This window comes from Notolabrus celidotus, chromosome 19 (assembly GCF_009762535.1).
Source record: "Notolabrus celidotus isolate fNotCel1 chromosome 19, fNotCel1.pri, whole genome shotgun sequence".
NCBI classification, from domain to species: domain Eukaryota; kingdom Metazoa; phylum Chordata; class Actinopteri; order Labriformes; family Labridae; genus Notolabrus; species Notolabrus celidotus.
In genome coordinates this window covers 30,923,870-30,950,055 of record NC_048290.1, presented here as the reverse complement: position 1 = coordinate 30,950,055, position 26,186 = coordinate 30,923,870, and the positions used below count along the sequence as shown (strand labels likewise).

At 38.8% G+C, this 26,186-nt stretch overlaps 1 protein-coding gene across 1 annotated transcript in view; it reads right to left on the bottom strand.

The window, feature by feature from the left end:
- Positions 1 to 1,096: 1,096 nt before the first annotated feature.
- Positions 1,097 to 26,186, bottom strand: part of smad2 (SMAD family member 2) — a 34,208-nt gene continuing 9,118 nt past the window's right edge. Inside the window, exons 2-11 of the mRNA XM_034709620.1 lie at positions 25,123 to 25,616; positions 17,618 to 17,707; positions 16,829 to 17,022; positions 16,431 to 16,565; positions 14,292 to 14,354; positions 14,048 to 14,101; positions 13,742 to 13,954; positions 13,410 to 13,547; positions 11,354 to 11,498; positions 1,097 to 7,934 (exon numbers count right to left, since the gene is read on the bottom strand). Coding sequence (XP_034565511.1) covers positions 7,811 to 7,934; positions 11,354 to 11,498; positions 13,410 to 13,547; positions 13,742 to 13,954; positions 14,048 to 14,101; positions 14,292 to 14,354; positions 16,431 to 16,565; positions 16,829 to 17,022; positions 17,618 to 17,707; positions 25,123 to 25,370 — 1,404 coding nt within the window. The 5' untranslated portion in view covers positions 25,371 to 25,616 and the 3' untranslated portion in view covers positions 1,097 to 7,810. The remainder of the gene's footprint in view (positions 7,935 to 11,353; positions 11,499 to 13,409; positions 13,548 to 13,741; positions 13,955 to 14,047; positions 14,102 to 14,291; positions 14,355 to 16,430; positions 16,566 to 16,828; positions 17,023 to 17,617; positions 17,708 to 25,122; positions 25,617 to 26,186) is intronic.

The window sequence follows — 26,186 nt, the reverse complement described above, 5'->3', positions numbered from 1 at the left end:
GAGACAGTCTATTGGTAAATGTTAAATGGACTTGTACTTATATAGTCTAGTCTGTCTGACCACTCAAAGCACTTTTACACTACTCGTCACATTCACCCATTCATATCCATTCACTCACTGATGGTAGAGGCTGCTATGTAGTGAGGGACCATCAGTATTAGTTAATAATAATAATGATAATAATAATAATACATTTTATTTTGGGCACCTTTCAGATCACCCAAGGTCACCTTACAGATAGTAAAAACGTTCATCATTAAAACATCATAAAAACAAACAAACAAACAAAAAGTAATAAATAGAAAATAAAAACTAGTGAAGTGCAGAGAGTCCAGTTAGAGTGAATATGCCAGTTTGAAAAGGTGGGTTTTGAGCTGGGATTTGAATGATGTTGTGGAGTCCGACTGTCTTATGTGTGGGGGGAGGGAGTTCCAGAGTTTGGGTGCTGAGCAGCTGAAGGCTCGGGTACCCATGGTACTGAGGCGTGACGGTGGGATGGTTAATAGTCCAGCAGAGGTTGAGCGGAGGGAGCGGGAGGGAGTGTATTCATGAAGGAGGTCTCGGAGGTAAGTGGGGGCCAGGTTGTGGAGAGCTTTATAGTTGAGGAGAAGGTTTTTGTGGTGGATGCGGTGTTGTACAGGGAGCCAGTGAAGTTGGATGAGAACAGGAGTGATGTGGTCAGATGATTTGGTGTGGGTGATGATCCGGGCGGCCGAGTTCTGACTGATTTGCAGTCTGTTGATGAGTTTGGTGAGGAGTCCAGTGAGGAGGGCGTTGCAGTAATCGATACGGGAAGTGACAAATGAATGAACCAGGATTTTGGTGCTGGATTGGGACAGTGAGGGGCGGAGTCTGGAGATGTTGCGGAGGTGGAAGAAGTTGATCTCACTCATTCACATTCACATTCAAACACCTCTGAACAACAGAGGGAGCAATTCGGGGTTCAGTGTCTTGCTCAAGGACACTTCGGCAGCTCGAACCGCCAACCTTCCGATTAATTGACGACCGACTCTATCCACTGAGCCACAGCCGCCCCTATTCCTGGAACTGATAAGAGCTCACATCATACAGCAAAATAAACACGCATACATTTGAACTGAAGTAACAGCTTTATTTGTGTGCATTGAAAGAGTTCATCTGTTTATGTGGAGTCGTTTGAAAGCCTTTAAAGATCATCATCAATGTCTAAAGAAAGAATGACAAGTTGTCTCCCGGAAAGGCTCTTTTGATGTCAAGACAAAAAATGTGTAAGCTAAAATAAAAGTACAAATATACAATAAGATCACTTGTTCTATGTGAAAGCTTCACTTTCTCCAATAGGCCATCCTTTAAGTAATTAATAAAAAATGCTTATTTGGAGATATACAATTATCATTAGTAACAAAAATACACAAAATGTATTCTGTAAATAGGAATGTGGACCCTCACAATGTGAAGTTGCAGCCTACATGGAAATGTAAATTGTCTTGAAGCGAGACAAGCTGGTTACTTATTTAATTTTTTTGTGAAGTATGTTGAGTGTCAGATAAAAATAGGTAGATACAAAGGCTCAATATGCATAAAAAACAGTGTCTCAAGCCATCAGTAACTTCATTTAATATTTCTGAGGGGGGGACATTTTTCAGTGTACAGTCCGAACAATTTGATGCCACTGCATAGGACACAATTTAAGTGTGTAATCAATGACACACAATAATGAGAAAATAATGTTTGTTATTGCACCATTTGTAAAAATGCAACGCAGTCCAGTTAGGTTTATTTTTTGATGAGAAAAAAACAATCTGACCAGCAACAAGACAGGGCAGACAGGTCCACAGATAGACTCACACACACACATGAATAACAGTGCAGTTGGCAGGTCTCAGTTTGTTTTGAAGACTGTCATATTTGACTCCCTGTTTTAAGGGGTCAAGTTGAAACCTAGTGTAGGAACAAGTACTGGCAAATGATTTGTAACAGTGACCAGCAGCATGAGAAGAGGTTGTCCAATTGCAGCAATTACCAAGTGCTGGTGATTATGTTATACCTTGGACTGGCTGAGGTGCTGAAACATCCTCTTGTGTTATGAATTTTCTGCAGGGTGCAATCTGTATAATTAAACAAAGATTTCTGGATTATTTCCCCAGTTATTTTAGGATTAACCAAAAGCTTTTTTGGTCTTTTATAAAAAGAAAATAATAACAACAAATCACAAAGTTAAGACGGTCAGGTTTCTGTAAATTTGGAAAGTCAAAACAAGCTTTCTGGAATGTGACAGTAAGAAGTATAAGAGAGGCAAGTGCCAAAAATTCTACTAAGAAAACCACCAACAAAAGTGTTTTTCTTTGTAACATTCATCTTGGGGGGTGACAGTGAGTAATACAATGGGAGTAGTAAGAGGCCTCAACTACGATGTAATATTTTAGTAAAATGTGTGCATGTAAACACACTTACTTAAGTGTTTAATCATCCATAAGGATTTTCAACAATCAAATCTGTTGCAAAGTGGAATCCTCACAAATTCACCTTCCAGAGTCTGGATCTTTTGAATTACTACCAATAATTTAGACGTTGAACTTTAATACTCTTTTGTTTAGCTGCTTCATTAGATCCTAATAGCTCCAAAAATACAGTATTTAATTGTTCAAGCAGCATCCTATTCTTCTGACTATGTCTAGTAAAAATAAACATGTTTTTAAACAGGCACTTTGATGTAAAACAGTTTTATTTGCAACTGACAAAATCCCAAAGGACCAAATTAAATTTTGCAATATTACACTCAAACCAATTAAATTCAGTACATAAAAAGTCAAACTGAAAGATTTTCTTCACCAGTTATGTTGATGACACAGAGGTTCTTGAGTGGCCGGGACAAACTAAAAATCATGCACGGAGTCTTTGGGATGGCAACATCGTTTTTTGGCCTCAGCTACAAAGCTACAAAATGTTGAATAAATGGACAAACGGCTACCTTCTTGGAAGGCTATACAAGCTGGAATATAGCAAAACAGGATATGGACATTGAAAGCGGCCAAGTTAGTGTTTGAAGAAAATAAGATATAATTATGATAACTTTGCCACATACAGAATTTGAATAACTGGTGCTGGTTGCAGCAGTATCACTGAAAGTGTAATATCCTGTGCTTCATACTTAATTAATCATCATTTAACAGGGGGCATATTCCACAAAAAATAAAGTATCTTTTGTTCAAAAGGAAGAATGCATTAGATATTCAATAGATTCACATATAAAAAAATACATGAAAAGACAAAAAAGTAGTCAAAATAACATTTAAAGAAAACAATAGTTGTGTAGTAGAACTAATCTAATACTTAAAGCTTAAACACTTTGAGTAAAGATTTGGACTTATGAACACAATGGAAGGTACTTGCTGGTATTACAACTCGGCAGTACATCTTAATCACATTGAAAAATCAAACTTATACTTAATAGCTAATTTAAAAAAAATACAAGAATCGAAATCTTTACTGCGAAAATGAAAATGTATGTATACACACACACATGTATATATATATATATATATACATGTGTGTGTATATATATGTACACACACATATATATAAATACGTACGGTATATACATGTATATACAGTATATATCCATCTATGTGTTTGTGTGTGTTTGGGTGTGCATCTCAACTAATTAGAATATTGTGAAAAGTTCATTTTTCAGTCATTTAATTCAAAAAAGATTAAGCTTCAATTTAAATATATATATATTTTTGATATTTCAGGTAGGGCTGTGAAAGTTAACGTGTTAATAACCAGTTTACGTAAATTCCTTTTAACAAAACTTTTTTTTTTGGACACACAATTAACAAACATTTTCTATGATTGTGAGCTGTCCTTTGGGAAATAAGAAAGTGGCAGTAACGTTGTGGAGGGTAAGAAGCAACATACCTCATTGAGCCGAAATAGATAAAGAATTGGAAGCACGGTTCTAATAAGGGCTGGATTCCAAATGTTTTAAGCTTAGAAAAGGGAATGAAGTTTGAGCTTATCATACTGCTACCAAGTCTGGTTGGGTCTATGACTCTAGCTGCTTTACAAACGGCCTGCTACATACTACCTACTAAAGTAGTAGGCAGTAGGTATTGCCTACTACATACTGTGTTTGAATTTAGTCTGTAGTCTGACTGTTCTGTTGGATCTGTGTTGCAGTACGCTGGGCCAGACGTCACTGAATTTCCGGTTTAGCAGAAGTAAACACCGGCCAAGCTGATAGAGAAACTGCTTCTTTAGCATAATTTATGATTTAAAAGTTAGGAAGTGGTTTATATGGAATTTCATAATTTTCACAGCATTTAAAAACTGAGTGCTCCCCCAAAAAAAATTTGAGAAAAGAAAAAGCTGAAAGAGCGCTGTGCATTGTGGGAAACAGTACGCGAGGCAGACTAGTCCAATGCAGGCTTAGACATTTTCCCGAATCAGTAGACATCCGGGGAGTTTTGACATACTGCAGATTTTGCTCTTTTTAACATTCTACTTACTACATACTGAATTTTGGCCAAATCAGTACGTACTGCTAAAGTCGGCGGTTTCGAAAACAGCCAGTATGTAGTGGGTTGATCTATGTCTGTTCATTGATATCACATACGCAAAAACATGCATCCATTGTCTACAAATATTTTGAATCAGATGTAATTCCCAGCTAACAGGAACTTAACTGCAAGAAGACAAATCCTTTCTGGTGGCCAGTTGCTTGTGTGGACTATTGATGGTGTGAAGAGGTCTAAAGTTTTGGTAAATACAATACCAGCGGGTGTCTCCAGGTTGAAAACTCTGCCAGCTTCTTGTTGCTACTGCTATGAGAAAGTTACCCTCCCCCACTTGTGACAGCCATGGTATCTCACCTGAACTTTGTAGCAAGTCCCGAAATTCAAAATAGTAATCCGATGTTGAAATCCGTGTTAAAATTGGTAGTATAGAGGTTTTTAGAAAGTTATTCTACTCCCCATCTTAAAGCAGCCTTGGTATCACACCCAAACTTTGGACCAATACGGGTTCCAGTGAGCATTACATCATTTCCGTTTCCTCCTCCTCTGTGTTGCACGTAGCTGTAGATAGCTCTCAATCTAAATCTCTAGACCTAAATCTAAATCTCCCTTAATTCACCTTTACTTATTCTTCCACTACGTAAGCTAGTCTTCACCAAGCACTCTTTTTCTTTTGATCTAGTAAGCTCTTTAGTGGTGATTACGACTACTCACAGCCTAGCCTAGCCATTAGCCTATTAGCACATGCGTTTTGTTCTGCTCGAGGTTTCTGCCTGTTAAAGGAAGTTTGTCCTCGCCGCTGTAACTAGCTAAATACTGTGAGGTGCAATGCTCATGGTGGATTAAGATGAGATAAGATCGAGTTCTGTCAGTAAGAGGGGACTGGTTTGTATCCTGCCTTGATGTTGGGTCTTTGTTTATAATTCAACATAGAGGATGGTCTTGATCTGTTTGTAAAAGCGTCTTGAGATAACGTTTGTGGTGATTTGGCGCTGTACCAATATCATTCAAAACTATCAATCACTCGATCTTTGAGACTTGGGCCATGTTGGAATCTGTGTTAAAATGTCAAAGGGTCAAAAGGCTAGGACAAAGGCTAATAAGCAAACTAAATGAGGAGGCATGGGGTTATATCAGGATATGTTCAAGGTTGTTTGGGAAAGATGACTATTAAAAAAATAAAATGTCATAATGTTTTCAAATTCAAAGTCAAGAAAATGAAAATTCACATTTGGGAGAGAAACTTGATTAATAAAGTTTTCGGAGGGAAATATTTGTATGAACCAGCAAGATGTAAAATAACAGGTGAAATTACTATCTGTTTAACTTCCTAACATGAACTCTCAGAAGCTTGAAATACATCATTAAAACTATTGATGCCAAGATTTTTCAAGGAAATATTCAAATTAAAATAAAAAAGCATGCATATTTGTTAACTCCAATGACAAGAGTATTAAAAACTTGAACAGTATTCCTTTAAAAAGGTACATTCAGAAGAGTTTAAGAAATGTGCAATTTATTTGCAATTGATCACAGAGTAAAGTGACCAAGATATTTAAAGACAATGACGCGATTAACAAAAACAAAATTGTTTGACACACCTAATTTAGGCCATTTCCTCCTCAAATTTGATCATTTTGGCTTACAGCTAATGAAAATCACAAATCCAGTATTTAATCATTCTTAGAATACTTCCAAAGACAAATTAAAAAAAGAATTTAAAATACAGAGATGTCAACTTCTGAAAAGTGCGTTCATTTTCACACTCAATATTTGGTTGGGTCTCCTTTAAGGTGAAACACTTTATGTAGAAGATGAAAAATATTGAACTTTTTCATGATATTCTAATTTAGTAATGAGTCCGAGGGGATATCAGTTCTCCTTTTATACATTCCTATGTCACATTTCAAAGCATATCTTGCTGTAATTTTCATCAAAGGCAACTTTATTGTTACAATACTATGGGTGCATTATTTGGGGCAGTGCAAGTACATTTTTCTTTAAAGTCCCACAGGACTACAGGACTTTCGTCTTCATTTTATATCACTAAAATGTCAATAACTGGGCAAATGCATTATTCCAAGCATATCATCAAAAAAGATGAGGTCATAGCATAATGTATATCAGTTAACTTGAGCTGATATTCATCTTATGTTCATTGGGCAGAAATTGAGGCTCAGAAATATGAGTTTCAGAAAAAAATTGATAAAGAAAGTGAAAGAGGGAGAGAGAGAAAAAGAACTGCTTGGCCTTAAAATCCAAACATGGTCAAACTGTTCACGTAGGCTAAGCACTTCAAAGAGTCGATACTTCAAAGACTGTGTGAAGTTCCAGTGGAGTGACATGTACACTCTTTGGCTGAGCATTCCATAGCTCTCTCATTATATTTACCAGTGCTGATAAGCAACTGAGCATACTGAAGAATTAAACTGTAAAGAGGAAGACCTCAAACACACAGAGAGAAGTCAAAATATTAAATGATGTCAGAACCTTAAAGGTTGTTTCTGTTTTAGTACATGGCTGTGTATCTGAACATGTGAAGACAGGATATGTAAAATGAATAAAGGACATCAAATTGTTCTTACAGTGGTCACCCCTTTAAGAGCTGAAGACAGTTAGTCCAATTAAGCTAGGTGGGGGATCATGATAACACTGGACTAAGTAAGAAAAAACAGGAAAAGTAGAAATCGTAGTTAAAAATGGAGTTGAAGTTTGGTCACCAATACCAAAAAAAGTTCAAAGCTGACTTTGGTAAAATAAAAACCTGGAGTGTCAGTATTACTTGTTTGACAACCTTGCGTAAACACAATAAAAGTTGTGCTGTTTTAAGTAGGTGTTGAAAAGACAGGGTTGAAAAGTGATTGGGGAGACTGTTATGCAACTAGAAAGTCACATGTGCTATCCCAAAAACAGCCATTCACTCGTCATGAAGAGCACAACAAAAGGTCCATCCTGCTATGTTCCTTTCATGAGCACAGCCTGAGTAAAATAACTAATCTGGTCACTTATGACATCACTCTGGTTATTGGGATATTGCAGGGTGATTTCAATTGTAAGGTCCATCATCACTGGAATGTCAACTTTAGTCCATGAGAGCCGAAGGTATCTAGGCCCGCTTTGACATCACTTTTATATTCCATTTTGGTTCATCAGTGATGTCTTTCTCCAAGCCTTCCATTTTTTTTGTTTTTTCATATTCATAATGTTGTTACGACATGAGTTCAAGACCGCATGGTGGTCTCTTCAAAGAAATACTTTCAAATGTTGTGAAATGTCGGTTTCACTTAGCGTAGGCAGCAGCAGCAGATCCCTGTTTAGGACATACTGGAGCAGCGCACTGATGGTGAGCCCATCTGGGTCAGCACCTTATCCAACCACTGGAGGGGGCCGTTGAGATGCAGCTCAATCCAACAGGGTGTGCTGGTTACTGTCTGTCGTCTGCAGAGACAAAATACAACAAGGTCAAAGTTAGTTAGTCACGACCCTTGGAGGCATGTATAGAAAATGACATTGGATCCCAAAGCCATGTTGGTATTTTATTCAGTACTGACATCATGATGTTAAAGAAGTACTCATTAGTATTAAAGCAATATATATACAGTATATATATACATATATTTGACTGCAAATTCTTGTAATATAAACAATTTACCCAGAATTACCCAGCATTTTATTCTTAATGAACATTTCAGCTTAGCATCATTGTAAATATACCAGAATTAGCCATAAGGCTAATTTTCATCCGTAGTCTCCGGCAGGCCAATTCATAACAAATGATAAAGAAAAATAACAGATGGAAACAATACATGATAGCATGACAATGAAAACAACAATACATTATAAGACTAAAAGTTATACAAAAGTGCAAATAAGCGCATTAAAGTGCCTTTCAGCAAAATATTCCCTCTTCATTTTAAAGTAGGTTTCTATCCAGGAAAAAATATTATATATTTTCTTTTTTGAAAATTTCAGGTCTTGAGCTGCAGATATGACTTTACTGGTGGCCTTTCGTAAAATATGTATTGCTATAAGGTGGCCCAAAGCTAAACACATTTAATGCCTATACAAATGATCCAGCTATCACCTAGTGATGAGACTCCTAAGGGTGGCTTACTCAAGAGACAAAGAAAATGTTAAATGATCATTGCCACTGACTTAGGTTACAAAGCTAATGTTCCAAAGTGAGGTAAGCTTTTTATTATTATTTTTCAGTCAATTTGGGGGTGGAATAAAGCATTCCAAAATGTTCAACTTCAATTATTTCCTGAACTACACTAATATGTACACTGTATATTTTTTATTTAATTTAGCATATAAATTAACTAAATAGAAATGTAAAATGAAGATCAGCTCTTAACCCCCTTTAAATGTTTAACTGATACCTGTTCAGTTATTTTGATACATTTCAAACCTATTTTTCAGTAGTATTTTAGTACTGGGATTTAGGATCGCTGCCTACAGGCTGCAAACAAGGTAACCTATGTAAAGTTCATTTGTAGTTGTGTAAACATTGCTAGATTCCTTTACAGTGTTAATATTGGCAGCTATTTTAGATTAAGTCTTTAGATGATAAAGACTGTTAGTTTAAGTCACATACTAGTCTTTTCAAGTCTTTAAAGTTTTAGTCTAGTGTTAGTCCATGAAAACTGAAAGCATTCTAGTCTAAAGTCACATTTTAGTCTTTGACTTTCGCCGAAACATTTTCTCTTTTTAAAATAATTCATGTAGTCGATCATATATCAGTGTCAGGGTTGTGTTAAAATGGTCAATATTTCACTCTTTTAACTCATTTGCTTGTGTTATATTTTAAGTTCAATCATTTTTCCTGTCCCTGCTAAAAAGTCAAAAGAAAACATTCTTGATGTGACCACTAGGCCAATATTTTGATTGCCTTGATTCAAATAAAAATGCCATGGACACAAAATACAGGGCTGTGTTGCACTTTTATGAAGGTCCCTGAACAGACAGGAACTCTGAAACGCATCTGCATCTTTGACGATGAGGAGTTGATCAGAACTAACGTCGGCCACGGTTACATGATGTTTTTTAATTCAGAATTAATTATTCAGAACTAAATCATTCAGAATTTAAGTATTCTCCTTCGTGTTTACATGGAAATAGTTATTCCGAGATGAGGTTTACATTGAAAACACGTTTAAGCGTCTTTATTCAATTCTTTTTTTTTTTCTTTTTCTTTTTCTTTTTTTTCTCTTTTTTTTTTCTTATTTTCTCTATCTTCTTTTTTTTTTCTTTTTTTCTTCTTCTTTTCTCTTGTCTGCATATGGGTCATGTTTGTCACAAACTGTCAAATATTAATGCAATTTATTCTTGCAGCAAAAGAAAAGAAAGAAAACCTTTTTCTTGTCTTTATTCATTTCTGCTTAAGGTCTGTGGGTTGAGAAGGGTTCTGATTGGACAGGGGCAGGCGTGTCGTATTTACATTTACCGGAAGAAAACAGACTCCAGTTCCTGCTTCTTTTATTTTTGGTTACAACATGGAAGACCACACAATAAGTACAACTTTCGCTTTGATTTTGATTATAGTTTTGAATAAGCAGCTGGACACAAACATACTGCTTCACTTCCGTCAGCTGAGGAGGAGAAGAGAGATAGACGACCGGAGAAGGGAGGTGGAAGACCGGACTTTGGAGAATCAAAGCCAGTCAGTGCAACGGCTGCTCTACCTCAGCCTGAAATATGTGCCCGCCAGCGCTGAATATGTGCGTCATCGCGACAGGACAAGGGAACGAGCATGCCCAGAACGACTGGAATTAATTTAAAGCAGAATGAACGTATACATGATCGAGGAATTATTCAATTCGGATTTAAAATCAGAATAAACCAGACACTTACTTTGGATTTAAGTTTAATTCGAAATGGTCATTTTCATTTGGAATACGGTGTTTACAAGGTCATTTTTTTAAAGAGGATTCAATTTTAATTCTGAATTAAAGAGGAATTAAAAGTCTCATGTTAAAGTAAATGTGTCTGATGTTTCTCCAAACTGGAATAAATCAAGCTTTAGTCGTGGAGCTTTTTACAATAATAGTGGCAACAGCCACAAACATCAAATAGTAAACAGACGTCCCCCGGTTGTGTCTTTGTCACTCACGCACACCGGGGGGTAAAAATCATCAATGAAGATGAGACAGATGCATGGAGGTGAGGAGAGCTGGCTCACACAGCACACCTGCTGCAGGTAGTGACCAAGCGAACACTGTGCCCCTCAATGATAACTCAGCCTGCCACAGGACTGCATTGCTTGTATTTTCAAAGATTAGACGCACAGTCTGGGAAAACATGGATTTTGAATGTCTGGCGGTCCGCCACTAACATTTTGCCTCGTCATCGTCTCATTAAAAACAAGACATATGTTGTCAGAGTTTTTGTTATCAGTGTTGCTGTTGAATTTCTGTGACACAGTCACAGTCCATGCAATAGAGAAGGGATCTTTTTCTATATAAATGGAACCTTGATTGTGATTTACTGATGTTTCCTGAGATTTACAAAAAAAGAACAAATGATCATTGCGTTCAGCATTCACTGAAAAGCAGCAACCTCTCAGTTCCATTTTCGACCAGATCCCTTCATTTGCTGTACTTTTAGCTAGCACCTAATCGCATATTATAGTACATTTTAAAGTCCATGCACAACCTGCAAATTAGCATAAACAGCTAACATGGTTCACTGCTGTAAAATTAAAAGGGCAGGTTGCATTCAAGCTTAACCCAAACATCAGCATGATTAGTCGGAAATGAAAAGTATCATAACCCTAAATTCCAGATAAATCCTGAAAAATCCCATCCCTGCTAGACTGCATCAAATCAGATTATGATGTATATAAGTGAGCAACATACCTGTACTCTGCTCCCCAGCCCTTGACGAAGCTCATTCTAATGGTACACATCCTGGTTAGTTGATAAACTGCTTCAAATCCCTGATTGACTGACTGGGCCAGCAGTGCAGCAAACTCCTGATTATTAAAAATCTTCAGATTACAGCCTTTAAAAAAAAAAGGACAAAAAAAAAGATAGTCATACGCTGGTCATTGCTGACAGGTAAAACAGGAATGGAAAACACAATGATTAACTATGGTTTACTTTGCAAAATTGTGTGCTTTCAAAACAGATGACCCCAGGACAAAGGCAGCATATGCATAAAAGTTGTGGGTGCGTTTCTGAAAACATAGCTCATACGAGGTGATTTGAATTTGTTCCTGTGGTGACATAATGACAGGAGTAATTTGCATAAGCGTGCATGCAAACCACTCCCACTGCCACTCCTCGGACGATCCTGTTTCCTTCCAGTTATTGTGGTTTTGCTTTTGTGTTGCAGAGACAAGACATGTAAGGTTAGAGCCAGGCATGCCAGCTGCACATTTGTCGTTTGCAAAAACCAACACAAATTCTTGTACTCTGTTCCAGCACCGGCGGACTAAGAAATAAAAAAGCAATGCTGTTTAAGTGGTTGCTTTGTATTCTACAGTATTTGCATTGGTTTGTTCCTATCACTTCACCTCAGACTGCTTCAACAATATGGATAAGTTGAACAGCTAATCCAAACTAAAATCAACCATTATCGGATTGTCTTTGTCAATGGATAAACAATGAACAGATTACATTTTTTGTATTTCCCACCTCTGAGTATGTATGCACATTCATTAGCTCTTACTGTTTTTATCTGGTTGAAACCTAGACTGTATAATCAATGGACGGATTATCAGTGACATCACCCATCTGTTTCTGATGCACTGTTTTGAAGCCAATCGTCGGCGGGAGCCATATTGGAAGTGCTGAACTCAACCTAACTTCTGTCAAGCTAGTGTGAGGTAAAGAGGCAGGCTTTGGGTCTCCTCGTTAACAGCTACAGTGTTCTCGCATGTCCATCAAGTCAGCTGTTCCTCTCATAATGGAAACTGCCGTGTTATGACAAAATGCAGCCCCCGTACAGTGTGTACTGTAGAGAAATGAGCTATTCAGACTTAACTAATTTTTTGTACCAGGCTGTAAACATGGTCATTTCTTCTGTAAAGATTTTTTTTATTTTTTTATTTGTGGGCATGTGGCTTCTGGTACTTCTGGATCCAGCCTCAAGAGGTCACTTGAGGAACTGCAGTTTTTAACACCTCCACATTGGCTTCAATTCTCAAGACTGGAGGTTTTCACTTGGTTGAAACACACTGCCTTTAATGTTGTATGTATGATCACTCTGTTGCACTCATTATTGGTGTGAATTAATTCCTCAGTAGAGAGACATGCTCACTGTGTAGCCTACGGGCCATTTGGTCACACTGTTATTAGCACGGATACTTAGCTTGCCATGCTGGTTATGTGTAGACTACTCTGGTCCCTTACCAGTGAACATATCCGTTATGTTATTGCATTTCACTGTGGCAAGGGCATCCTCTTACTGGTTCTCCCTATCTCTTTCACTATATTATATATACACTATACTTATGTCAATTGAGAAGCAGCAAGTAGACAGTTGCTATGTGCGATGAGAGGGACAACGTCATATTTTGCTAACAGCGGCCTGGCAAACTGGCAACTGGCTGAGCAAAATAAATTGACTACGAGAGTTACACTCGCATATGATGATGTGTGCATTCAGAGAGGTACATTACTCATTCTTGCTGTTCACAGTGACTGCACAAGGCAGCCGAAGTACACCCTCAGGCCGTTGGGAATGTCCTGGTGCTCTTTAAGTCTAATCTGCGCCTGAGGTTTAGCATGACTTACCATGGTGATCAGTAAGAAGTAAACCACCTTTGTAAGTACCAAAGTCTGAAGTTACAGTTGATGCTCTGTTCATCTTAAGGACTAAATGTGATCTGCCAATATATCCCCTATCCGCAATTTCAGAGAAAAGGCCTTTTGCTAGTTGTGTAACATCTATCTGAATATTTGGATAAACCTGGCGGTATCTTGCAGACGGTGGCAGGGTGCCAGCCATATCGTTGGTTGCAGTTTGGACTCTGGACAAAGATGGCACTGTCACTGAGGCACTCGGCGAACACCTCCCCTCCGATGTAATACAATCTTACACCACGACCTTAGGGTGCGAGAAGAGAAACATACAGATTAAAATAACTAACTAATGCATGAACTTCAGGCTAAAATGTTTAGCTCCATGATCTTCTGAGATACCAAAACTCTCCTTGAACTTAACATGCCTCCTTCTCTACAAATAAAGATCAATTTTAATCTAAACTTAAAGAAATAACTGATAAGTTTGAAGTCTTGTACCTATATGTCTTCTTGTCATTTCAACAGTTGCGTTCCTGTTAACATTGCTGAGAAGCCCCAGACAGAAGCGTTCTGAGTTGGAGGGGTCAGTGAACCCGTCGACCGTCAGGGATGGCTGTGAGGCGTGGAATGTTTCCCCAACCCGCTGGTTTAGCTCGTAGTAGGCTATTGAGCACCAGAAAGCAGGCTCACTGTAGGTGACTGGTTGAAGGTCTGAAAAGAAGTAATGGAGGGGACATTAGATTTACATAATTTAACATGTATCCATCCAGCACTAACAGACAACTACAAATAAAGCAGTCTTACCCAGGCCATGACTGACAGGTGACAGGGTACTTGGTGACATTTCTGCTGGTGAGCCTTGGATAAAACAAACAAAACAGACATATTGAAGTGTTTATGTTTAGAGCTGTATGTTTGTCAGCACAAGAAAATAATGAGTGGCATTGAGAATGGTTTTAAGTTGTCAGAAAACTCCTCCTTCCGTTCGTGGTGTGTCTTTTTCTGCCAACACTAGCACAACACTCAACAAGTCTTCCCATTTCCATACTTTGATTCATCTGCTGGTCGCTGGTCTCTCCATCTTCACTGATGTAGCCCGGCGGGGGAGTCTCTGTCACACAAACAAAAAAGAATGCAATAAGAATACATTTTAAAAAACACAAAGAAGCATCTACATTAATAAGGAACCCTTATAGGTAATAAGACGACATGGAGGCACGGTGGCAGTGGACACAACACCTAAGTGTGCTGTCTTGTATCTACATGTCTTCTTATTATTCAACAGGCAACTATTAGGCAGCTATTGGGCTAAATCTGGAATATTGTCATCAAGGAAATATTCAAAGATTATTCTTTGAAAGAGAGGGGGGTTATAACTTCAGAGGGAAGTTGAGATTAAAGATGATGAGTGTTCGGACCACAAGGAAAAGCTTTTGTATTTCAGTCTGTGGTGTTAAACTATGGAACAGTCTCAGTATGGAACTAAAGCAATGTCTGAACATAATTCAATTCAAGAAGAAGTACAAAGAAATGATTTTAATAAGGTACAAGGAGGAAGACGAGTGTATATAATCACGAGGGGTTTACTTTTGTTTGTTAGCATAAATATGAAGATAATAGATGAAGATTTGACATGTGGGACTGCACTCATATAACGGCAGAAAATAGTGAATAGAGGGGGTAGGATTAGATAAGTTTTAAACTTCTTCCTACTCCTTTTCGTACATGTAGAGTAAATTGTTTCACTGCTTGCTAATATTGATTTTGTTTCTTTTGTAAAACTGTTTCTTTTTATTTTATGTTTGTATAACTCTTTCTTCTTTTCTGCTTTTTTTTTTAATTGTATTTTTTTTTACTTTTACATGTTCGAAATAAAGTCATCAAATCAAATCAAAAAAAAAAAAAAAGCATATTGCTCATATGTTGACTGATGTTCATTGTCCTTTTCAATAAATTAAATAATAACTGAACCACTTAAAAATTACATATGGCGCCTACAACATTTAATCAAAAACAATAATGCCTATTTTAGCATTATTTCAATTCTGAAGAATTTCTAGAGCTGTAGTCTAAATATAATTGGCCTATATGTAGTTTATATGTAGTTTTGTGTAATATGACTTCCAATTCTGGTTACTACAGCACAGAATGCAATGGATTTTTAATTTCTGATGGAATCTTAATTTGATAAAGTGAGGGCTCGTAAGAAAGTAACAGAGTGTCCTGTACAAACTAAGAGAAAGAGAGAGGGATAGTTTCCGACACATGGAAATTAAGAGCCTAGTGTAACTGGATTACACTTTATGAGCATAATGCAGTTAGGTAGCCACTAATGGATCATCGTTCCTCACTGTGCAGTTCACAGTGGGGAACACAGTGTGTCTCATGACTATTATCACCCTGTTATTCTCCTCTATCCCTCTTTCCAACCCCAACTTGTTCGAGGCAGATGGCTGTCTAACTTGAGTCTAGTTCTGCTTGAGGTTTCTGCCTGTTAAAGGAAGTTTTTCCTTTTTGATAAAGCCTATAGTGAGCGCTGGCTCAGGCTTGGACCAGCTCTTAGTTATGCTGCTATAGGCTGAGACTGTTCCTAGGGGGAACTAGCACATTTACAAACGGGCATCCTATCTCTCACCCAAGGCAGATGGCTGTCTGACATGAGTCTAGTTCTGCTCGAGGTTTCTGCCTGTTAAAAGGAAGTTTTTCCTTTTTGATAAAGCCTATAGTGAGCGCCGGCTCAGGCTTGGACCAGCTCTTAGTTATGCTGCTATAGGCTTAGACTGTTCCTAGGGGGAACTAGCACATTTACAAACGGGCATCCTATCTCTCACCCAAGGCAGATGGCTGTCTGACATGAGTCTAGTTCTGCTCGAGGTTTCTGCCTGTTAAAAGGACGTTTTTCCTTGCAGCTGTAACTAGCTAAATACTGCAAGGTGCAATGCTCATGGTGGATTAAGATGAGAAAAGATCAAGTCCTGTCAGTAAGCGGGGACTGTTTGTGTCCTGTCTGATGTTGGGACCTGCTGTGTTTGTAAAAGTGTCTTGAGATAACGTTTGTTGGGATTTGGCACTATACAAATAAAGACTGGTTGATTAATTCATTACTTCCCTTCATTCATTTATGTTATTTCCTACCCAAATGAGTAGGAATGAAAAAATGAGAACAATATCTGACCTTCATACTAACCTGGTATATAGTTATTGGGAGGGTCGATGCCTGCAGGAAAGTTAGTGTTTTCAGGGATTGAGTTTGTAAAGTCATCTAGAGGTGGAAGCTCTGTCAGAATCTCTGTGTGCCGTGGAACCAACACTGGAGGCAGCACTGGAAAGAGATGAATTGTCACTACCGGAGACAAATATGATTTGCTACAAAAATCAAACATCTTGCTCTTTGTACACATACAAAACATAAACAATAACATCATTACACAAAGTGGCAAAATTAAAAGTAAAAACAGAACTGCCCATTACTGTAGCTACTCCAATAATAGACTCATTAGAAAGCACCTTGAAGATCTTGAACTTCAGAGCACAATGTATTTCAAAGAAACAAACACACACATGTAATCTCAAGAAAATAACTACCGGGTGTCTCCACTCTCTGGTAATGGTACGGATTGACACACACTTCATCCTTTTTGAGGTTGAACGCATACTGGCAGGCCTCAATGGCCCTTAGCTCATGGTGACTGTGAAGGTCTGGCCATCTCCACAGGCGGCAGTAGATGACGTGAGGCAGGCCCTTACGATGGGACACCTGAAGACGTCCATCCAGTGACCTGAGCAGGATGAGTGAAAGGACAGCTAATAGCTTACTGATATGCCCAGCGCTTGAATAGAAACTATAAACTGAATTGCTTGAATTAGACAGTTCTTTGTTTATTTTTGGTTGGGCCGTTTATTATAAAAGAAAAAGAAAAAGTGTTGGAGGGAAGGCAGAATATTATGCACCAGTGCAGTACAGGTTGCTACAATGTCTCAAGGCAAAGTGTTATTTTATTGTACTCATTGAAGTAAAAAAAAAAGAAGATTGCTCAGAATTCTAAGTGTAATACTCTCCTTCAAGTATCAGTCATTTCACCACATTAATAGATTTTTGGCTATTGAGCTCCCCTTGTTTTGTGATTTGGTTGTACTATGTAAAGCATTGTTGTGCTAACAGCGATAATAATGCTGTATGAGATGCCACTACATCATAGAAAGTAACGAATGAAAAGAAATGGCCAAACAGATCAGCCAAGTGATACTGTTGTTTACAGAAACATGATGAAAATTGATACAACACATGGACATTACCATTTGTACTGCATAGTGTGTAAAGAAAAGAGGAGAAGTACAGCAACTCGCTATGTTTGAGTGTGTGAGTATATTCACCTGCTCTGGTCGGGGTATCCATACATGCCTGCGGAATCCCACTGCTCTATCGTGTGGCCTGAGCCTAGACCCCATAGATCTGAGCAATTGCTATAGAAACCCAATCATACACACACAAAAACACACACACACATGCATACACAAAGGACAAATGCAAAAGATGTAAAAATGAAAACGAAAAGATGGTTATAATGAGGTGTTTCATTCCAAACTGGCAGGTTGAAATCAAAAACATATACTGTATGTTTTTAATGGGGTGAAGGAAGTAAATACTAGAACATTTAACAAAAGAAAAACAGGTGACAAAGCTGTGGTTTCACAGAGGGATGATCTGATGACACAATATAAATATGCCAATGAATTGTGGCAGCCGATTAAAACTTGAAAAAAGGTTGACACCAATGACACTAACTAAATGACTTCTTTTAAATGAGACTGTATACACCATTAAAAGATCTGAAGAGCATCACTGATTATTCCACTAGTTTTGAAAGGATTAAAGTGACATCAGGCCCAACACAGTTTTTATGTGATGGACATTTCTGTATTTTATTTCTATGATATAAGAAGTATGATGTAAAGCAGGGGCGTCCAAACTTTTTTCAAAGAGGGCCACATATAATGTTGTGAGAATACCTCAGGGCCAGTGGCTCCTATACTGTGACTTAGGAATCATAAAAGTTATGTATGAAATATCTATCTAATAACAATTATTTAAAAAATGTCCTCAATGAAACAGTAACTAGGGAGTCGTCAGTTCTCCACAAGCCATGTAAACATGAGCAAACTTTATCTTCTTCTGGAGGAAAATGTTTTTCATTAGGGTCAGGCAATGTGGGAAAAATCTTGTCTCATTATTTTCCTATGGCAGGATTACAATCTGGATTTCATCACACTTCTTTTTCATGTTGATTTTAAGACTTTTCTGACCAGAAGACAACATTTCAAGAACTAAATATATTTTCCTGAGTTCTGAACAATTTTTATGCACCAAATAGTCAAATATTTCACTCATTTAGAATATTTGCTGCAGAAAAAGTACTAAAAGGGTTTTTCTTTGATGTGCTGTTGATCACCTCGTCTGACACCTACCCCCTCAGAGATGTTTCAGGCTTTAAAAATATTTTCTAATGGTTTTGATTGATTTTGAGGGTCATGAAGAGGCATGGTTGTTGATTTCAGCCTGTTTCATAACCACTCAAAAACTCCTCACAGGAGCTTTAAGATGGAAGCTTGGGGCCATAAATACATGGACCTTGGGCCACAATTGGCCCCCGGGCCGTACTTTGGACATGCCTGATGTAAAGCAACACGTGAAACAGCATGCATAATGATACATACATTTGAATCCAAAGGTATTCAAAAGACTACACAAGATGTGTTGAGACAACAAAAGGAAAAACAGATACAAATCGGTTTCATGAACAAGTGGTGTGTATGACTGAGAACAAAAATTAAACATCCCTCTAAACTTGCTCTCTGAAACTAATTTTCACTGTCTCTTAGTGAGGGGTGGAAAAGATTATGTGGTCTGATCAGAGCAAAGAAACTGCCAGAACTATCTGTACAACATCAACACTTATCAGACTCCTTAAATAGTTGCACCACTTGTAACACAGCCCTTGCTAGAGGAGGTTGGCTGCGTTACAGATTAGACTGAAAGGTTGACTGGCATTTATGGCCAGCAATGATACAAATACTAACAATTAAAGGAATTTAACTGACTAGTAACTCTGGTGATGACTAGCTGACTATATGTGCAGAATGTTAGTAAGGGTTAGGGTTATTTAGTAACATATGTTGCTCCAAAATCTGCTGATCATTGACCTGGTTTATGTAACCTGAATCTGTCTATGCAAAGATGAGGGGATTTCACAAATTATGGTTTTGGAAATCATGTCTGTTCTTAATGCAGTGATACATGACCGCTCAAACAACATAGCCTTACAATACTGGTTGTAAGTCGAGTCCCATGGGTAAAGATACTTTATTAGATTCTCTGTTAGAAATATTCTGTACTGAAGATAATTAAATTCCCTAATTCTTTCCATTATTATGTTGGGAAACCTTATTCTTGAACTGTTGCACTATTGTCAGTGCAGTCTGCAATAGGCTTAGATTGTTCCTAGGGGGAACTAGCACATTGACACACTGGGATCTTATCTCTCAAGCTCCCTATCGTTTACTTTAACTCTGCCGTAGAAGGCCTGCTGCTGTGGACGTTCTGGACTCCAACTGCTATGGACGTGCCGGACTCCAGAGTCCCTATCTCTCTCTCTCTCTCACTCTCTCTTTTACACTTTACCCAGAGTTCCAACTAATATGAAACAGAGTTGTAAAAGTCCTTTGAAGATCATCACCAGAAGAAAATCCATGCCTTGATATCTTTAAAAAAAAATGCCACCAGTACAATCTCTAAAAATGTCTGTCTTTTAAAGCTTAAGAGCTGAACCTGTGTACTGTGATGATGAATGGGTGAATGTGACAAGTAGAGTAAAATTGCTCTCAGCGGTCAGAAAGATGTCTCTTGACGTCTCTTGATGGCTGAGTTGCCCCCTGTCATACAACTTTTTAAGCCATTATAAACCTGTGAAAAGTTCAGACTGATTCAAATCAAACATACTTAAAAACATTCTCTACTGTCTGATGATCAGGTTTCTCCTGCCATTATAAAAACCTGGATTAATTGTGACCTGTGGCAATAAAGTGAAAACAAGAAGAGCAAGCCTAAATAATCTAAAATAGGCGGCTTCAGTTATCAAGCAAAAGTCAAACCACCATCAACTGTTCATTTCTACTTCAGAAGCTATAATTTAGTCCCTCTTCCTTCTCAGAGGGGAGGTCACAGAGAGTGGCCTGACATCAGACACTTCACATATGGTTCTACTTCTGAACTTGTTAGGCTCTCTTCCTTTTTAACCCACTTTATACATTTATTTCCTTCACAAGAGGAGTACAGGGAAGCATTTAAAATCAAGCTAGCCGGCTGAATTGTCTCAGAGCAAGTTAGAATTGCTATCAACTTGAGTTGAACTGATTTGTGGCTGGTATTGGAATTGAGAATGACAGACGCATTCTGCAGGCACAAAATTCTATCACTGATGTTTCATAATAAAAGTTGATCAAGAAGGGAGAAGAATTAAATAGGATTACTTGGGCGTGGATTTAACCTTAATTTAGCGGGCGGCCCGGGTTTGATTACAGCCTGCAGCCCCTTTCCTGCATGTCATTCCCCCACTCTCTCCCTGTTTCTTTCACTAAAATCTATATAAAATATACTCCTTACATATGCCTTTAATGAAAAACTAAAGGCATTTGCAAGAGAAACATTTTGTGTGAAAGTCCCCAGTTGACAGTTGGAGCAGCGAGGCGGTCAAATGCCCCATCAAACGAGCATATTAGTCAAGTGCTGGCCACCACTTGCAAAAATACAGAAGTTTACTAATTTGTGAGTCAGCTCATGATCTAGGAGGGCTTTAACGGCTCTACCAAGCAGTGTCACTCAACAACCAAAAATCTCCTACAGCAATATGTAAAGGTAAGAGACCAGCTTGTCAAAAGTGGAGGTTCCAACCATGAGGAGAAATTCTCCTGGTTCAAAAAGCAATTGTTGTTTATTTGTAGTACACACCCACCACTGTGGTAAGCTGCCGGTTTGTTTATGTTTGCTCAGAACTGTTACGCTTAATTGTATGTTTAGAAGGAACCACTCCATCACTTGTTCTTCATCAAATACTGCAGCGTGAAGGCAAATTAATACATTTCACTCAATAGTTTTAAATATCCACTCTGTGCACAATTTAGAGAAGGCTGTTTACAATTACCGCTTACCCCTCAAGGAGGCACTCACACAGGCGCACGATGTTCTGCTACGGCAGACTGTTAACACATTCTCACCACTTACTGGCTTGGCATGCTTACGCAGGCTCTTTCAACCGTTTCTGCATTGTCGTGTGGATGGAGAAATATCCCCAAACACCTCTGGTGTGGACAGGATTGTTTTTTTAAATGGAGAGAAAATGTGAACATACTTCTGCGTCGATGTGTACGGGTCGTGCAGCAATACTCCACTAAAACGCTTGAGGGCAGTGTGGTCTCTCTGATAGTCGAGTCGCCTGTTTTAGGCCCCACTATGTTCTCTGTTTGCTTATTCACTGCGATACAGAACGTATTATGTTAACTTACAGCTGAAGCATGTTGCTGTTTATCATACAGCAATGATAACAGGGCAGAATAGAGAAGACAAGTGGGAGGAGACCTCAACTTTACTTGGTCGAGGCAGATGGCTGTCTAACATGAGTCTGGTTCTGCTCAAGGTTTCTGCCTGTTAAAGTTTGGACTTGTTTCAGCGGTGCAATACTCATTAGGGGTGTCCCGACTTTTTCACTTCTGATACGATACCGATATTGCAGCCTTGAGTTTTGGCCAATATCGAATCAGACATACTTTTATTACTTATTTTGTAGTATGGAATGTTAGAAAAGGCTTGATCAAGTGATATTACTCATACAGAGAACAATAAATAAAACACTTTTGTAATATCTGAAGTTAAATGATTCAGCCTCTCACTTCTAAAAAGTAAAAAGAAAAAATTCTTGATATGAAGATATTTTGATTCTCTTGATTCAAATAAAATTGCCATGGACACAAAAGAAGGACTGTATTGCACTTTTACGACGGTCCCTGAATGTACCTCGCAGCAGCAGAGGCACTGGACAGACAGTTCATGGCACTCACACTGAAATGCATCTGCATCTTTGATGACAAGGAGTTGATCCAAACTTACTAAATGTGTCTGATGTATCCCCAAACTGGATTAAATCAAGCTCTAGACGCAGAGCTTTTTACGGGGAGAGCGGCAAAATCTGCAAACGTCAAATATTAAAGAGACGTTCCCCGGTTGTGTCTTTGTCACTAACACACACTGGGGGGTAAAAATCATCAATGAAGAGGAGACAGATGCATGGAGGCAGGGAGAGCTGGTTCATAAAGCACACCTGCTGCAGGACCAAGCTAACACTGATAATAACTCAGCCTGCTCTCCAGTAATGTAAAGGATTGTTCTTACATTCAATAGTGGCCTCACAGAGATAGCTTGGGAAAATTTTCATGCTGTTTTTTTGTGATGCTGCTTCAAATGAGCGTTGAGGTTGGTCATATTAAACTTCCCTGGCTCTGTGCCACCACAGCTGCAACGCCTTTTCAGACTTAAATGAAAAACACTGCCACACGGCCGACATCACTTCTACTCATAGCACAGGCTGTTGTTGTGATCACGTGGGCTCTGCATTCTGGATCTGGGCGCTGCTGGATAGAAGTGCTGGAGCGGAGTCTGCAATGGACTGCTTATATCTGAGTGCTTATATCGAAGATTTTAGATGCAGGCCGATAAAATCGGATACTGGATTTTTGATGATATCGGACCGATATCCGATATCAATATCGGTCCGATATCTGATATCAATATCGGATCTGGACACCCCTAATGCTCATGGTGGATTAAGATGAGATACGATCGAGAACTGTCAGTAAGAGGGGACTGGATCTTATCCTGTCTTGATGTTGGGTCTTTGTTAATAACTTTACAAAGAGTATGGTCTAGACCAGCTATGTCTTTAAAAACGTCTTGAGATAACGTTTTTTGTGATTTGGCGCTGTAGAAATAAAGATTGATTGATTGATTGATTGATTGAACTTAGGTGCATCAGGATTGCGCCACTTGCACCAACTGGTGAAAAGAGAGCAAAAATATGACTGGGAATACATGGATAAGATTTGAGGAATTCTACAGAAGCTCAACTTAAAGGTGCCAGACATCATATGTTGGACATCCGTTTCCTCCGATCTGGTTTCACTTCTGCTGCTATGTCACAACACATTAGGGAAGTGACCCTGTTGTTGCACAACAAATACTTTCTGCAAGCCAGTGGAGGTTACTGATCCAGTTGTGCTGCATATCACTAAAGACGTGCTGCCCATATACAAAGTGTTAAAGCCTATGTTTATTCACACGCTTAAAACTATAGACCCATGGTATGCGCCACTCATCCACAAGTATTTAGCTGAAGTTGCAATATGCCAAGTGCACATGTGAAAAGATCGCTAGAGACATGGAGGAGATGTTTTTTTTTATTCCACTCCATCAGAAATTTGGTCCGGTCTAAAGGCTGATTTATACTTCTGCGTCTCCCCTACGCAGCAGGGGCTGACGCGGACAAGAGCCCCACATACTTGTGCGTCGATGTGTCCGTGTCGCGCAGCAATTCTCCTCCGTTACGCCTGAGGGCAGTGTGGTCTCTCTGATAGCCGGTCGCCTGCTTCCGGTCCAGCTACGATCTCTGTTTACTTTTCCACATCGATTCAGAGCGTGTTCTGTTAATCTACAGCTGATACATTTTGCTGTTTATCATACAGACATGATTACATGAAGAATAGAGAGGAGGAGATGAAATACACGGCCGATGTGTGACCGATGTCTGGCCGATGTCCGGGATCCCGGAAGTGCTGTGAATGCGGGAAAGACAAAGCCGTCGAGCGGACCAATCACAGGGCTTGCGGTCCGCGTCGGCTTTACGCGTAGTTACATTTTGGAGGAGGTGCACGTCAGCTACGTGCGTAGGCCTCTGCGTAGGTACGGGAGCTACGCGGACCTACGGCGTAGGCTACGCCGTCGATTCAACGCAGAAGTATAAATCAGCCTTAACCAAACAGCCTTAGGTTAATTTCACAGTGCATTTTATCAATGACAATTGGGCTCTACAAAGTGCCTTCCTCCAAACAGCTAACCTCCCTGATGACAAATGTTAGCTAATCTCACAGGGGCTAAAAATGTGTTTTAAGTATTTCTTTGTCATTTGCAGCTTATATCAAGGGGGGGGGGGTTATGGAAAATCGTTATTGAATTTGGTGTTAAAAAGTCAGAGATATGATTTTTAGGTCATATATCCCAGTAATACATTCAGGGCTCTTATCAAATTTGTTCTTGGTACAGATTCTAATTCCAGATTGTATTTGTCATTTGTAATTTATTTCAAGAAGGGAAAAAAAATGATTCAAAATCGTAATTGAGTTTGGTGTGAAAACTTGGGACAAGGTTATATTATTGTCTCTCTCCTCTGCTCTCTGTTGTCTGCAATATAAATTAATATTGTGTCCTTATTAGATGCTAAAACTACCTAGCAGACCTCAGTATGGCTGGCCTGTGAATGAGGAGAATTGGTGGTGTATTGTCTGTGACAGGGGGCAGAGCAGGGACACACAGAGCAGATAGGAGGAAGCACTTTTTTCTTTTTAACATAAAAATAACATAATGGAACGTTTTAAAGCATCTGGCACTGCCTTTTGGAACTTTTAAAAAGCCTTACCTTACAGATTTATGCAAAAGATCAGAAAGACATGAAATGAGGAATACTGTGTGTGTGTGTGTGTGTGTGTGTGTGTGTGTGTGTGTGTGTGTGTGTGTGTGTGCGTGTGTGTGTGTGTGTGTGTGTGTGTCTTCATCTCACCTTGGTATGGTGACACACTTTGTGTTGCTGTTCTGCATGCTGATGGCTTTCTCTAGCTCATCCAGCTGCCCAGTCTTCTTCAGCTTCTTCACCAAGCTCTTCACAGCTTTTTCACACCACTTTTCCTCCTGTCCCCCTCCATTCTGCTCCCCTATTCCTCCCCCTGCTCCTCCACTCCCTGCTGGAGTCTTCTTCCAGCCCAGGAGGCGTTTCACTACAGGGGGGGTGAAGGGAAGGATGGAGGACATGGTAGCCTGTGCTTGTATGTGTTGCCTAAATATGTTTTTAACGACCCTCTTAAGTGGACGTAGAGAAAAGGGAAAGGGGAAGGAGGGTGACACGAGCTGTCGTTTTTGGAGAACCGACAAAACACACAAAATATATGTATGTGTTGTTGAAATTAATATCAGGACAGAACTAAGGCATTGATAGAGGTCTTGGCAAATATCAAAATAATAAACACAGGGACCAGAGTGGAGTGCATCCAGAGAAACCTAAGAGACAGAGAGGGAAGAAGAAAAAGCAAGTGTCAACAATTGTCAACTCAAAGAGTACAACAATCAGTAAGATGAAAAGTCTGATTTACAACTCACAGCATAACAATCTCCTCTGAACTCATGAGTATTTATGGCCACTTGTTCAAACTGATAAACAGTTGTCTGTTCAGCATCAAAGCTGTTATAGTTACCATTGCTAGCATAACCCTGCTGTTATCTTTCCACCATGAACATCACTGTTATATGCTCAATTGGCAGTGATGGTACCACACACCCTCCAACAACTTCAAACCATTAACCAAAGCTGCATGATTAGTTGTTTCTACAGCCTTTGTGCCACCTGGCTATACAATGTTAAAATTCAAAAAAATTCAAAATGTTTTTATATTCTCAATATAAATATATATAACAAATGTTCAATAAATATTTGATATATCTAAACCTGTAATTATACCACCCAACCACTAAAAAGGGATGTTCCTTAAACGCTAGTTTCCACCCAACATTAAATAGAAAAAGAAGAAGAAGAAGAAGGCGGTATTGAACAGCCAATCAAGTCGCAGGGTA